The 14,148-nt window shown below is 42.4% G+C and overlaps 1 protein-coding gene across 1 annotated transcript in view; it reads right to left on the bottom strand.

Moving 5' to 3' along the window:
- The window catches only part of SHTN1 (shootin 1), a 121,765-nt gene extending 111,611 nt beyond the window's left edge, over positions 1 to 10,154 (bottom strand). The window contains exon 1 of the mRNA XM_023224300.1: positions 9,555 to 10,154. Within this exon, the coding sequence (XP_023080068.1) occupies positions 9,555 to 9,612 (58 nt within the window). The 5' untranslated portion in view covers positions 9,613 to 10,154. The remainder of the gene's footprint in view (positions 1 to 9,554) is intronic.
- Positions 10,155 to 14,148: the final 3,994 nt, after the last annotated feature.

The raw sequence follows: 14,148 nt of genomic DNA, 5'->3' as shown, positions 1-14,148 counted from the left end.
TATACTTTTGCAAATAGAATGGAAACATTTACTTTTCTTCCTTAGCTGATCCCTCCAAAATGTGGAAACTATTCATGAGTATTCTTATTTTTAGGATAATACAGGCATTTGCATAAGTTCAATAAGAATCCGTTCTTCTTTTAATAGGACACAATTGAAAACACTGGTTATATTGCCAAAGTTTGATGGGAATGTCATATTTTCTGATATGACCAAACAGTTTTTGGGAACTGAGGTCCCTAGAGGAACCTCAGTTTAATGGAGCCAACAAAGGCACCTTAAAAAAACTGGCCTCGTACCTTGAATACATGGTTCAAACGGTTGCCTTATAGGTGGGTGAAGAATGTCACCTTCCTGACAGGCCCAGGAACATCAGGAATCTAGGGGAGAGAGATATCTATCCAAGAGTACTATAGGCACAATCTGATGTTGAGTCCTGAGCTTGGCTTCTTAGCCTAAGGAGGCACTTTTTTAAGCCTAATCTGAGATTCCTTATGAAGAGTTCCAGCAAAGCAGATTTTAAAAGGGCTTACATAGTCAATCATGATTCTTGCTGCACTTGTGCAAATAATCAGGCCAAGTATAACAGACAAAAACTTATTTTACAAATAAACTGATCTTACTGATTCTCTTTGGTAGAAATTAGTGTAAGAGAGGAAAAATGTTCTCAGAAAAATAATAGTTCAGAAACTATATCTCACCCATTACTAGATTCTAGCCCTGTTCATTGTTTTTTGAGATTTTATTATTTACCTGCAATCTGGAATGGATCCTGAATTCTTTCAGTTTTTTTCTAGTGTCTGGCTGTGAGTCTCCAAACTAACATTTCCAATTTTTCTCCCATCCTTTTGACCTGGAATCACTGAAATTAAAATTGGGCTTTTTCTGAAGCTATGCAAGCTAAAGCTAGAGAACTTGACACAAACATCAGCGAAATTACCACAACAGCTTTTGTATAGACAACCTTTATGATATTTAATCTACAAACAAGGAAAATCTGTCAGATTGCAACTGCCTGCCCCACTCCAGCTAAAGACACTCTGAGCCTAAGATACATAAATCCTCTGAAATGGCTGCTCTCCAGACTCAGAAACTAATTTATAGACTGCTCTAAACATTAACCTTGCTTTTTCTTTTTTTCCATAGAAATGTCTCTTATTAAGTTTTTGTATGCTTACACCATATAGAAACCTAACATTAAAGAGATCACCCATAACACCACCTCTTGAAATAAAACATGACTGTTTACCTAAACTAACCTAGTTTCAGAACTAAGAGATTGACTCAGTAAGATATGAGACAAATATACTTAAATCTGTTCTTTTCTTCTGGTTTTCTTCCCCTTTGCCAATCACTTACCTCATAACCATATCTCTCCAAAACTACCAGCCTAGCACATAATATGTGAGACTTTCTGAAAGTAAAGTTTCAAAGGAAGGAACCGAAGGAAACCAGCCTGTCTCCCCAAAACATGAAAGATCTTTGAGCTAAAGATAACTAGGATGCAGGAGAACTCTCTGCCTTCCCTCTGTCTGCCTAAGAGCAGGTCACAGAATTACAAAGACAAAAGGTCTATCTTCTCCCCATTTCCCACGTAAAAACAAGATACACATTCTCCTTTACAACCCATATCACTTCAGAGATGGTGGCAGAGAAATCTGCGAGTAGACTTTACCCCAGGAGTTTCCCCACAAACTCACCTTCCCACATTCTCCTGCCTTTGGAAGCCGGAACTGTTGCCCTTTGTCCTAACACTTTTCTAAATGTATTGTTCTTTGTTGAAGACAGTATGATGAGCCACTGCTTTTCTCCCTTGCGACATGCACTGCATGCCTTAATAAACTTGCTTGTTCATATGTCTTTTGTTACAGGTATCTGTCCCAATTATGAACTTCCAAGGAATTGAGGGAAAAATTTTTTCTCCCCTTCAATCCTTAAGGCATCTCTTGACTATGACAGTTTCTCAGACTTTGCTCATTTTTATGACCTTAACAGTTTGCAGAAGTGCTGATCAGGTATTTTGCAGATCGTCTCTCAATAGGGATTTGCTGATAGTTTCCTCATGAGTCGAGTGGGTTTATGGGTTTTTAGGGGAGGACCACAGAGGTAAAATGCCAATTCATCACATCACACTATCATGCTATCAACATGACTTAGCATTGTTCATGATGGCCTTGATCATCTAGCTGACGTAGTGTTTGTCAGGTTTCTCCACTGTAAAGTTACTTGTTCCCCCTTTTCCATATTGTAGTCTTTGGAAGGAATTCACTATGTGCTGCCCACACTTAAGAATCAGGGAGTTAGGCTGGGTGCGGTGGCTCACACCTATAATCCCAGCACTTTGGGAGGCCGAGGCAGGCGGATCACGAGATCAGGAGATCGAGACCATCCTGGCTAACACAGTGAAACCCCATCTCTACTAAAAATACAAAAAGTTAGCTGAGCATGGTGGCGGGGGCCTGTAGTCCCAGCTACTCAGGAGGCTGAGTCAGGAGAATGGCACAAACCCGGGAGGCGGAGCTTGCAGTGAGCCGAGATCGCGCCACTGCACTCCAGCCTGGGCGACAGAGCGAGACTCCCTCTCAAAAAAAAAAAAAAAAAAAAGAATCAGGGAGTTATGATACACCACTTTGAGGGGGAACATCTACATAAATTATTTGGAATTGCTCTGCATGGGAGCTTTGTCTTTAATCGTTTATTTATATCAGTATCAACTCACGAATATTACTTCATACTTTGAATTATAATCCAATATTCTGTTGTTCAGAATTCCGTCTTTGGACATTGGAAGTTCTTTCCATTGGCTCTTGTGTCTCTGACAGACAGTAGCTTCCCTCTTACCTACCGTTTCACTCTCCAGAGTTTCAGTTACCCATGGCCAACATGGTATGAAAACAGATGATTACAGTAAAATGAGGTATTTTGAGAGAGAGAGAGACCACATTCACATAACTCTTATTATGGTATATTGTTATAACTGCTGTATCTTATTATGAGTTATTATTGTTAATCTCTTGTTGGGCCTAATTTATAAATTAAACTTTATCACAGGTATGTATGCATAGGAAAAAACTTTGTATATATAGGGTTTGTTATTATCTATGATTTCAGGCAGCTACTGCAGGTGTTGTAACATAGCTTCCTCCGTGGAGAAGTGGGGACTACTGTATCTCCATCAATGTCAGCTTATCAGTTGGTGGACTTCCTTAGTTTCCAGCACTACAAGATGCTCTAGGCTCATCTTGTATACTTCTGCCCCTTTCCTAAAATTGGCCATTTCTCCTAGGAGCCCTGTTCCTTTTATTCGAGAATGGCATTAGAAGCCAAGTTCTGGGCTCTACATGTGCTCATTGATGCTGGTGCATCTAGGCTCTCTCAGCTGACAGAGCAAGAAAATATATGTATATACTAACCAAAATATATATATTATATTTTATAATATATAATATATACGTATATTTCTAGGTGTAACCATCCATACCTGTATTAAGCTAAACATGACTTCATACTGATGTCTCCAACATGAATCCATTACTAAAAGCATTTTCTTTTTAGAGAGACGGGATCTCACTATGTTGCCCAGGCTGGTCTCAAATTCCTGGGCTCAAGGTATCCTCCTACCTCGGCCTCCCAAAGTGCTGGGATTATAGGCGTGAGCCAACACAACCAGCCCAGAAGCATTATTTGTAATAGCAAAAACAAAGAAAGAAAGATAGAAATGTCTGTCCAGCAGACATTAAGTGCACTGTGGTACGTCTGTACATTGGAACATTATTCAATCAATTTTTAATGATTTAACGCTACATGTACTAATATAAAAAATTACATATTACATGATAAATATATATGCACATACAAACACAATTTCTGGAAGGAAAGAAAATAAAAGGCTAACAGTAGTTAACTTTGAGAAATGGGAATGGGGTCATAGCATGCATTGTCAATGTAGTGATTTCATCCTCAAGGAGATAAGAGAAAAGATCTTGGATATTACAACGGCTTATGGTCCTTCAAAGAGTCACAGTGCATAAAATGCCTAAAAAGTTTCCTTAGGAGAGTGATAATGAAATAAAGATTGAGAAACAATGGGTCAGAGAGAATAGGTAATTGTACTTTTCACTTTACACACTTGTTTTCTATGAGTATGTGTTTATTTTTGCCTTTATTTTAAAAAAGGTTCACAGCTGGGCGCAGTGGCTCACGCCTGTAATCCCAGCACTTTGGGAGGCTGAGGCGGGTGGATCACGAGGTCAGGAGTTCGAGACCAGCCTGACCAACATAGTGAAACCCCGTCTCTACTAAAAATACAAAAACTAGCCGGGTGTGGTGGCACATGCCTGTAGTCCCAGCTACTTGGGAAGTTGAGGTGGTAGAATTGCTTGAACCTGGGAGGCAGAGGTTGCAGTGAGCCAAGACCACGCCATTGCACTCCAGCCTGGGTGACAAAGTGAGACTCTGTCTCAAATAAATAAATAAATAAATGCATAAATACATAAATACATAAATAAAATTAAGGTAATAGTGAAATTCTGACTAGAAGACACAGTTCCTTAGCCCATGCTGCATGTCCATCTCATGGGTGGTTGCCAAACTGCTGTTCTTCAGCAACTACTCCCTAACTTTAGGAGGAAAATGCATTGTTGATAAGTACCTGGTGATTCAGATGCAGCTGGCCCTTGTACGACACTTTGAAAAATACTGATGTAAAACCAAGTTTGCACTTGAAAACAAGGCAACATTTCATTTCAAACAGTTTTCTACTGGCTGATCTCATATGCACCCAAGATTGTCAATGCTTCCGTTTTCCCAGACTGACATGGTTATTGTGGTAGGCAATAGTTTCAGACTGTTTTGTCAAAATAATGCTCCAGTTATTTCCTGGCCTAGAAGCCAAGGGAATACCAAATGCATCTTTTAATTACTAACTTGCTGTAAGAATAAGCTTGACTAGATTTCCATGTGAACCTTAAGTATCATCTTAATAATCTTGGGGAAAACAATACTAACTCTAAAAGTGAAAGGAGGTTTAAAATTGCTTTAAAACCAATTACCTCACCATAGGAAATCCATTTTAAATACTGTTAGCCCAAGAATTGCCCATTACTGGGGTGGTGGTGGTTGTTTTCCTGTTATGTGAGTATGTCCTTATTATTAAATAGCCATCTCTCTTCAAAATTTCATCAAGTTGGAAATGGCATGGCATTACTATACTTACTAGTTTAGCGGACATGTGTTGCCTGTGTCTGCCCAGTCAGCACCCTCCTGGTAGTGGCACCCTATTCTGTTTTGGACTCCTCCTCCTCCAATCTTTGCAGGGGCTGCCAATTAAAGTATCCTGCCCTCCTATGGTCAAAGTATTTGAATACATGAGATTGGCCAAACTAGGCCAATCAGACACTCTTCTTGCAATTTACATGCCTAGCACCATCTCTAGACCAGAAACTCCTCACCAGCAGGGGCAAGGTCTTATTCAGCTCTATCTCTCCGATGCCTAGCACAGTGCCTGGCTATGAATATTCAATGCATGTGGGCTGAATGAATTACACAGAAAATCATGCACCTTAAACAAATGCTGAACTAAGTCTATCATTTTCCCACTGAATTCCGGAGGGGGAGCAAATTGTATGATGTTTTGTAAGGGAAATATCCACTTTAGTAGCTAGGAAATATGCCTCGGAAATAGTATCCAAAGTTGCCATTTCTCCGTGCATTAAAGATGTCAATCAGTCCAATAAAATAAAGCCCCAAAAAAGACAAAAGGAGAATTACCTCATTACCTCAACATCTGCTTGAACATAAGCAATCACACACTGGCTAATTTTTTTTAAAGGGACATAATATAACTTTCTAGAAAGACATAATATAGCTAATTATACCATTCACTAGGAGGGAACATAAAATGTTTTGAAGTAATTCAGAAGTGGGTGTGATTTATAAGACATAGAGCCTAGGGAATGGTAAGTATAAATTAGAGATTGTTCATATTATGACAGACTCCGTCATTACATTTCACAACTTTTGTCAAAAGCAACCTTATTCACCACACCACTAAAGGCTTCACGTTAGGGAAGGCTGCTGTCAGCTTTGTGGTTTAGAGTAGACATGAATCTCCTTTCTGAACACTCTCCTGGGGAACTGGTTCAAATTTTAGACTTAAAACTTACTAACACAGGCGGAAATTAAGAGAGATTGTTTAATGGGTACAAACATAGTTAGATACAAGGAGTAAGTTTTAACATTTGATAGCAAAGTAGGGTGACTACAGTTAACAACAATGTATTGTATATTTCAAAAGAGTTAGAAGAGAGGACTTGAAATGTTCCCAACTTATAGAAATGATAAATACTGGAGGTAATTGATACCCCAAATACCCTGACTTGATCATTATGCATTCTAAGCATGTAACAAAATACCCCATGTCTTCTCTAAATATGTACAAGTCTCATGTATCAGTTTAAAAAAAACTCACTAAGGAAGGACCCATATGATGTAAAAATATTTCAAACATCACTAATAACCAGAGCGATGCAAATCTTAAAAGGTAACATTCTGCCCATTAGATTGGCAAGAATTCAAAAACTTGTTAGGCTATCAAATTAATAAAGATTGCTATTAGCCAGAGTTGACCAACATGTGGGGAAATGGGTGCTGCTGAAGGATATTTGAAGTGGTATAATCATTTTAGGGGGCACTTTTGCAATGTCTAGCAAAAGTATATGTCCATGCCCTCTAATCCAACAATCCCATTTCTTCTAAGAATCTATCCAAGAAAAAAAAAAGCAATTGTACATTTATTCACATAACTTGAATAGTAACTGTCTTCTCTTCTAGACAATTAATTTGGTGACAAGGACTGTCTAGTTCATTATTTACACTCCTAGTGCCCAGCACATGGACCTCACATATGGTGGTACTTGATAAGTATTTGTTAAAGGAATGAATATGTTTACTCAGCATTATTAAGGGAAAATAAAATACTTGATAAATAATGGTTCTTTTTGCTCACATTAAATAGGGGTAGTGGAATTATCACTCAAAATATTAACATTGTGAGTAAAAACGTAGTAACAGGTAGTAAAAATTACTATTTTCAAAAATAAACTATGTAACCATCAACTTACAAAACTGATCATAGTATGTACTGTTAAATGCCCAAAGACCCAGTTGTCTGTCCTTCCAAATCCCTAGTTGCCCAGTTAGTTCTATAGGTCAAACAGTAACTGAGTACTTTTGGAGTAAGTAAATTGTTTCCAGTCTGTGATCCAATGACAAGTAAACCACCTGGTTTTGAAATGTATAAAAATCACACTGTGAGCTGAAGAAATCCCAACACCTTTGTAACTAGACTCACTATCCCCAAAAGTGTACCTTTTAAGAAATACAACTTTGAATATCTAACTGTTCTATTACCTTTGATATGCACTTAATCAAGGAAATATATCCTCTAACAATACCAATGTCAGGGATTTGTTTATTTTCCAATACAATGCAATAGGAGAAAGAGCCAGAAATTTAGAAATCCTTTTTCTCGGGTCTCAAACCCAACATAGGAATGGAGAACGTGTTCCGAAATCAAATATAAACAATTTGCAGATTATCTACATTGTTAATCTACCCTTGAATTATGTAAGAAATGAAAGGGGAAATTTTTCATTTTTATCATTATTTGAAAACTGACCATCCATAAGAAGATTTGATATCCACTGACAGATATTACCTAAAATTTCTGAAAGCTCCACGAATCTAGAATATGAATCAAGTTTTAATGTTATGGGTTGGGGGAAGGTATTATTAAATATAAAATACCAGTAGAATCCAGTATCTCGCTAAAATACTTGAGAAATTTCAGATAAAGGCATTCTGTCCACCCACTAAATTTACTGATGCTTGTGACTTTATGACCTCAGGCTAATCTAGGATGCCAGGTAAAGGTGCTGGGAAGGCCAAAGAGACTAACATTTATCCAGCACTTTCTAGATGCTGGATATCACAGAAGAATGTGTTATGTCCATTTCAGAGGTTAAATACTTTCCCCAAGGTCATACAGTAAACAGTAATGTTGACATTTGTTTGACAGAGTGCGGCTTCATAAGAATTCAGATGCACTTCCCAACGGTGTTTGTGATTTTACGGAACAACAGGTAAGAGTACTGGACAGGACCTCAGGAAGTCCTCCAGTTTTGCCCTTGCCTTTAGTCAGGTCACCCTTGACTGATCAGAAGATCCACGGAAGGGAAGAGACTCCTCCAAGTTCCCAAGCCGGTGAGCTGGGCCCAGAGAAGTCAAAGAACTGGAACTAAACACCAGGTTTTGCCACAGGGCAGGGACCTTCCATTACATGGTCATGTCAGTAAGACATTCAGAAAAGTACATGTTCCTACACATTTTTACTTCCTTTAAATCTGTTTGGTTCCTCCCTTTCTGTTTTTATTTTTATTTTTGGAGACGGAGTTCTGCTCTTGTTGCCCAGGCTAGAGTGCAATGGCGCCATCTTGGCTCACCGCAACCTCCGACTCCCGGCGATTTCCCTGCCTCAGCCTCCCAAGTAGCTGGCATTACAGGCATGCACCACCACTCCCAGTTAATTTTGTATTTTTAGTAGAGACGGGTTTCTCCATGTTGGTTAGGCTGGTCTCCAACTCCCGACCTTAGGTGATCCACCCGCCTCGGCCTCCCAAAGTGCTGAGATTGATTACAGGCGTGAGCCACCGCGCCCGGCTGGTTCCTCCCTTTCTTGACCCACATTCGCAGACCACCCTTTGGTCAGGGTAATAATAATAACTGTTTAAAGGTGGTAGGTTAGCATTTGCTTGTTGATCTGGTTTGGTTCAGAAGTGTGGTAACTGATGAAAACAATAATTGACTGAAGCAGTTCTTTATTAAAAGATAATCCCCAGTTACCAAGCAGTACAGAAATGTGTGCACATGGCCTGGTTCTCCTGCGCCCAGCGCCAACCCTGTTAATTCTGGAAGCTCAACACTGGCAGGATGCTGACCTTGCTTACTAATAAATTGCTAAAATTGAGAAGTGATTAAAAAAAAATTATTGCCTGAAAATCCCAGCTGGGTAAGGAAAGAGGAACCAGACCGAACCCAAACGAAAAGCTGGGAAGGGTGTGAAACAGCGCTACAGGCCACCCAGAGCCAACAAATGTGTAAGGGTGGGGCCAAGCTAGCTGAGCCGCCCAAAGCAGCCAAAATATCCTGCCCCACCCGCTTCTCCCGCAAGGAAGGTGGCACTGTGCAACCTCGTCCGCACTGAATCCTCGTCCCTCCCCCAAGCCCCGCTTCGCCAGGAAACGCAACCGGCGGGCAGCGCGTCTCAGGCTGCGGGGCCTGACTCGCCCCGACACTCCGCGTTATCCTCGGTCCAGGGCTTTCCCAGGCGCGCCGGCCACGGAGGACGCCTCTTCGCGGGTGACGGAGCTACTGCGGTGACCACGGCGGCCGCCACGTCTCCCGCCCGGCTTCCACCTGCCCTGGCCCCAGCGCCCTGGAGCGGTCCCCGCCCACGGGCCGCGGCTGCCCACACCTGGCGCCCGCGTGCTGCCTACCTTGCTCCTTCAGACTGGTGATCAGCTGCAGCTGCTTCTCCTCGTCCGAGCTGTTCATTTTGGCGGGTGGGGCCGGGAATAAAAGCGAAAGAATGAGCGGCGCGGGGCACACAGGGGGAGGGGGAAGGAAAAGCAAGATGCCGGTGGCTTGCGGCTCCACTACCCGGAAGTTGGATCTGCTCCCGCTCCTCCTCCTCCTGGCGCGGAGCGCGTGAGTGAGATCATCCCCACGCACCTACTCGGCGGCTGCGGCTGCTTCACCTGCAGGTGGGGCGGGGCGGGCCCCGCAGTCCCGGGCAAGGGGTGGAGGGACGAGGGCGGGGCGGCAGCCGCGATCCCAGCCTGTGGCGGCCGGCGCTGCAGGACGCGCTGGTGGGAGGGCTGCGGCCCTGCGTGTGGTCGCTCTGACTCGCTCCGCACCCTTTTCTCCGCCTCCACCCCCGGACTCAAGGACGCGGGTTCAGAGAAAACTGGCCGTGGGTTCGCAACGTGTGTGGGAACTCCACTTTGGACGCTGCCAGGGGGTCGCTCCCCACGAACCACAGATGCAGAGCGGGACGCAATGAGCCGTGAACGCCTGGGCTTCTTCCCCAGTTCTCCCGCAGTGGACTCTGGGGGCGCGGTTGCAAAACCTAGCTGCCCGCAGGGGCGGGCCCAGGGTCGTACATTTTGCACCTTGAAAAGCAGACAAGGACTGAATCAGGCCGCCCAGCTACTTAAATGACCATGCCGTGAGTGAAGGAGGGTCCCGGCTAGGTTTCGCCCATCGCAGGTGGTCAGATGGTCAGGTTTGCCAGGTTTTGCCAGGTGGTCAGAACGTGGACCCTGCCGCCCGTGGATGGTGGGGCCTGCAGGGCCCTTCAGATCATCTGGTTGGTGGCGGGATGACCTTCCCTTTAGAGAGGCTGCCACTGCAGTCCGAATGCCAAAAGTCACGCAGCCCCTGGGCATCAGCGGCTGGCAGTTAAGCCAAGCATTTGTCCCACTTCACTGCCCTCTGAACTATTTGAACTCATGTCTGGGTTAGACTGCCCATGAGAGAAGTGGCAGGCCTGCATTGTTTCAAAGGTGCCTCTCCCCGACCCCTAGTTGCGAGCGAACCTTGGGTTCAGTCTCCTGCATCTTTGAACTTCATCTGAAGAATGGGAAGAATAGTGATACCTACTCTCCAGGAAGAGTTGTAAGAATTTAATAGAGAGAGGAAGATTAACAAAACACCAAGTCCAGAATTTATAATGCAGTTTTTTGTTTGTTTGTTTTAACATTACAGGTCTGTCGCCGGGCGCGGTGGTTCATGCCTGTAATCCCAGCACTTTGGGAGGCCAAGGCGGGCGGATCACGAGGTCAGGAGATCGAGACCATCCTGGCTAACACGGTGAAACCCCTGTCTCTACTAAAAATACGAAAAAAATAGCCGGGCATGGTGGCGGGCACCTGTAGTCCCAGCTACTCGGGAGGCTGAGGCAGGAGAATAGCATGAACCCGGAGGTGGAGCTTGCAGTGAGCAGAGATCGCGCCACTGCACTCCAGCCTGGGTGACAGAGCAAGACTCTGTCTCACAAAAAAAAAAAAAAAAAAAAAAAAAAAATTACAGGTCTCTGAGAAAGGGGTTGTGGTTGCTTAACTGTAAGCTGAAGGATGCAGTTCTTTTACACTGATCATTAAGCATGTGAGATAAGTCCAAACTGAATTAGACTTTCTGCACAGCTTGGCTTTTCTCACTACCTGTAAGCTTTTAGTTTGGGTACAGCAACAGCACAGTGCTGCTCATTCCTCAATTGATGTTCCATGGAAGTGCCCGGCTCCATTTCTTGTGTTCAGTTCTCCATGATAGTTGTAGAGTGAGGTCGAGATACAGGTAAATCCTGTAACTAGTGTCTTTCTGATACTCACTACATGCTAACTCAAATTTTGAAAAAATGGTAGCACTGCTTTCTCTTTCTCTAAAATGGCAATATAGTACTTTAGCGCGGGTGATTTAGGGGTAGAATGATCTAAAAGGGTAGTGTAGTATTTTTTAATACAGTGTATTAAAATGTTTAAAGTTTAAAAATAATTTTGATATAGGATTGTATTATTCAGCCCTTTCCCTAGGTTTGCATAATTCAAGATAGTTGCAGATAGCTGCCATGAAGATCCCCAGGAGATAATCAAAGGGTCTTTGCTCAAGTATTACATCTTAGTCCTCAGAGTTGAAAGAAGTCCCCGAAACAGGAGACAATTCAGACTCAACTCCATGAAAATGTGAATATATGCTGCCACCAGGTATTTTGTGGGAAATAAATAATTCCCTTCCAGAAAAAAAAAAAAAAAAAAATCCGGGAAATTTGGGTGGAAAATAATGGGCATTTAGCTTTTGTCCAGCGGTCAGGAAACCTGTTAAACCTGATGAGTCATCCTGACTCATTCTCTCACACTCTACCAAATATAAGCAAAGTGCACCATTAAATATTTGGCTTAGTTCACAAAGTTCCATTTTTTTTAATGGCTGGTTTGTCTTCTCCAATTATACAGTAGTTAGATAGTATTTCTGGAGTTTAAGAATAAGTTAATTATTAAATCTATAATCAAACTGTTTTGGTTCCATACTAAATCTGCAGCCTCTTGCAATTGATCCCATTTATCCCCCTTAAAATTAGAAAAGGCTCCTGAGCTGAGATCCTGCCACTGCAATGCAGCCTGGGTGACAGAGCGAGACTCCATCTCAAAAAAATAATGTAAAAAAATCCCGAAATACAATATGGCATTCACTTGAGGACATGGTATGAATTATTAGGAGGGCTACTAGAGTCCTTATTGGAATTTAGGTCTCCCATTACACTATGGTTTATTTATATGATATGAATATTGATGGATAGAGGTGATAAATTAGTTTTTGTTCTGTTTAATAATATACATAGTGATGGCTATGGGAAGCCGAGGAGGGCAGATCATGAGGTCAGGAAATCGAGACCATCCTGGCTAACACGGTGAAACCCTGTCTCTACTAAAAATACAAAAAATTAGCCGGGCGGGGTGGCACGCGCCTGTAGTCCCAGCTACTCTGGAGGCTGAGGCAGGAGAATCACTTGAACCCGGGAGGCGGAGGTTGCAGTGAACCGAGATCGCGCCACTGCACTCCAGCCTGGGTGACAAAGCGAGACTCCGTCTCAAAAAGTAATAATAATATACATAGTGATTTATGTTGCAGGCATCACGTTGGAGTTGTTGACCTCCAAATAATGTCATTTAAAACCCTTAAAAATGTGTGTGTTTACATATTTATAAAAATGTGTCTGTTTACATATGCATAGACAGAAAGGAGAGACTTAAAAAATGAATTGAAAGAACATGTACCAAACTCAGGATAATGGCTGTCTCTAGGGATAGAAAGTAGGGGAACAGGACCAAGGTGTGGGGATTGGAGTGTGAAAGTACAGTGGTTGCCCGGGCGCAGTGGCTCATGCCTGTAATCCCAGCACTTTGGGAGGCCGAGACGGGAGGATCACGAGGTCAGGAGATCAAGACCATCCTGGCTAACACGGTGAAACCCCGTCTCTACTAAAAAAATACAAAAAAACTAGCCGGACGTGGTGGCGGGCGCCTGTAGTCCCAGCTACTCGGGAGGCTGAGGCAGGAGAATGGCGTAAACCTGGGAGGCGGAGCTTGCAGTGAGCTGAGATTTGGCCACTGCACTCCAGCCTGGGCGACAGAGCAAGACTCCGTCTCAAAAAAATTAACCAGGTGTGGTGGCACATGCCTGTAATCCCAGCTACTGGGGAGGCTGAGGCAGGAGAATCGCTTGAACCCAGGAGCAGGAGGTTGCAATGAGCCGAGATTGTGTCATTGCACTCCAGCCTGAGCAACAAGAGCAACACTCGGTCTCAAAAAAGGAAAGGAAAGGAAAGGAAAGGAAAGGAAAGGAAAAGGAAAAGGAAAAGAAAGGAAAAAAGAAAGAAAGGAAGGAAGGAAAGGAAAGAAAAGAAAGAAAAGAAAGAAAGAAAATATCAACCAAATATGCACAAAAGGAAAGGAGAAGGAAGTCAAAATGATTAACTACCAAAAACATACACACTTTTTAAAAAACTAAGTACAAAATAAGGCAATAATGAAGCCAACGAGGAGCAAGAGCTACAGATAATGAATGGCAAAATGGCAGAAATATGTCATTTCTTATTAACTATAACTTTAAATGAAGATGGTTTAAACTCTCCAATCAAAAGGCAAATACTGGCAGGATGCAAAAAAAATATGATCTAACTATATGCTGTCTACAAAAGATTTATTTTAGATCCAAAGACAACAATAGATTTAAAGCAAAATGGTGGGAAAAAATTTCATTAGTAACCAAAAGAGAGTTGTGGTAGTTATATTAATAGACAAAACAGACTTTAAGTCAAAAACTGTTAACAACAAACAAAAGTCACTATATATTAACAAAAGGGTTGATTTGGTAAGAGTATATAATTATTATTATTATTATTATTATTATTATTTTTTTTTTTGAGACAGAGTCTCACTCTGTTGCCCAGGCTGGAGTGCAGTGGCCGGATCTCAGCTCACTGCAAGCTCCGCCTCCCAGGTTTATGCCATTCTCCTGCCTCAGCCTCCTGAG

The sequence above is a fragment of the Piliocolobus tephrosceles genome, chromosome 9 (assembly GCF_002776525.5).
Source record: "Piliocolobus tephrosceles isolate RC106 chromosome 9, ASM277652v3, whole genome shotgun sequence".
Taxonomy (NCBI): Eukaryota; Metazoa; Chordata; class Mammalia; order Primates; family Cercopithecidae; genus Piliocolobus; species Piliocolobus tephrosceles.
The sequence above is the reverse complement of the archived record's forward strand: the minus strand, read 5'-3'. Positions and strand labels throughout refer to the sequence as shown.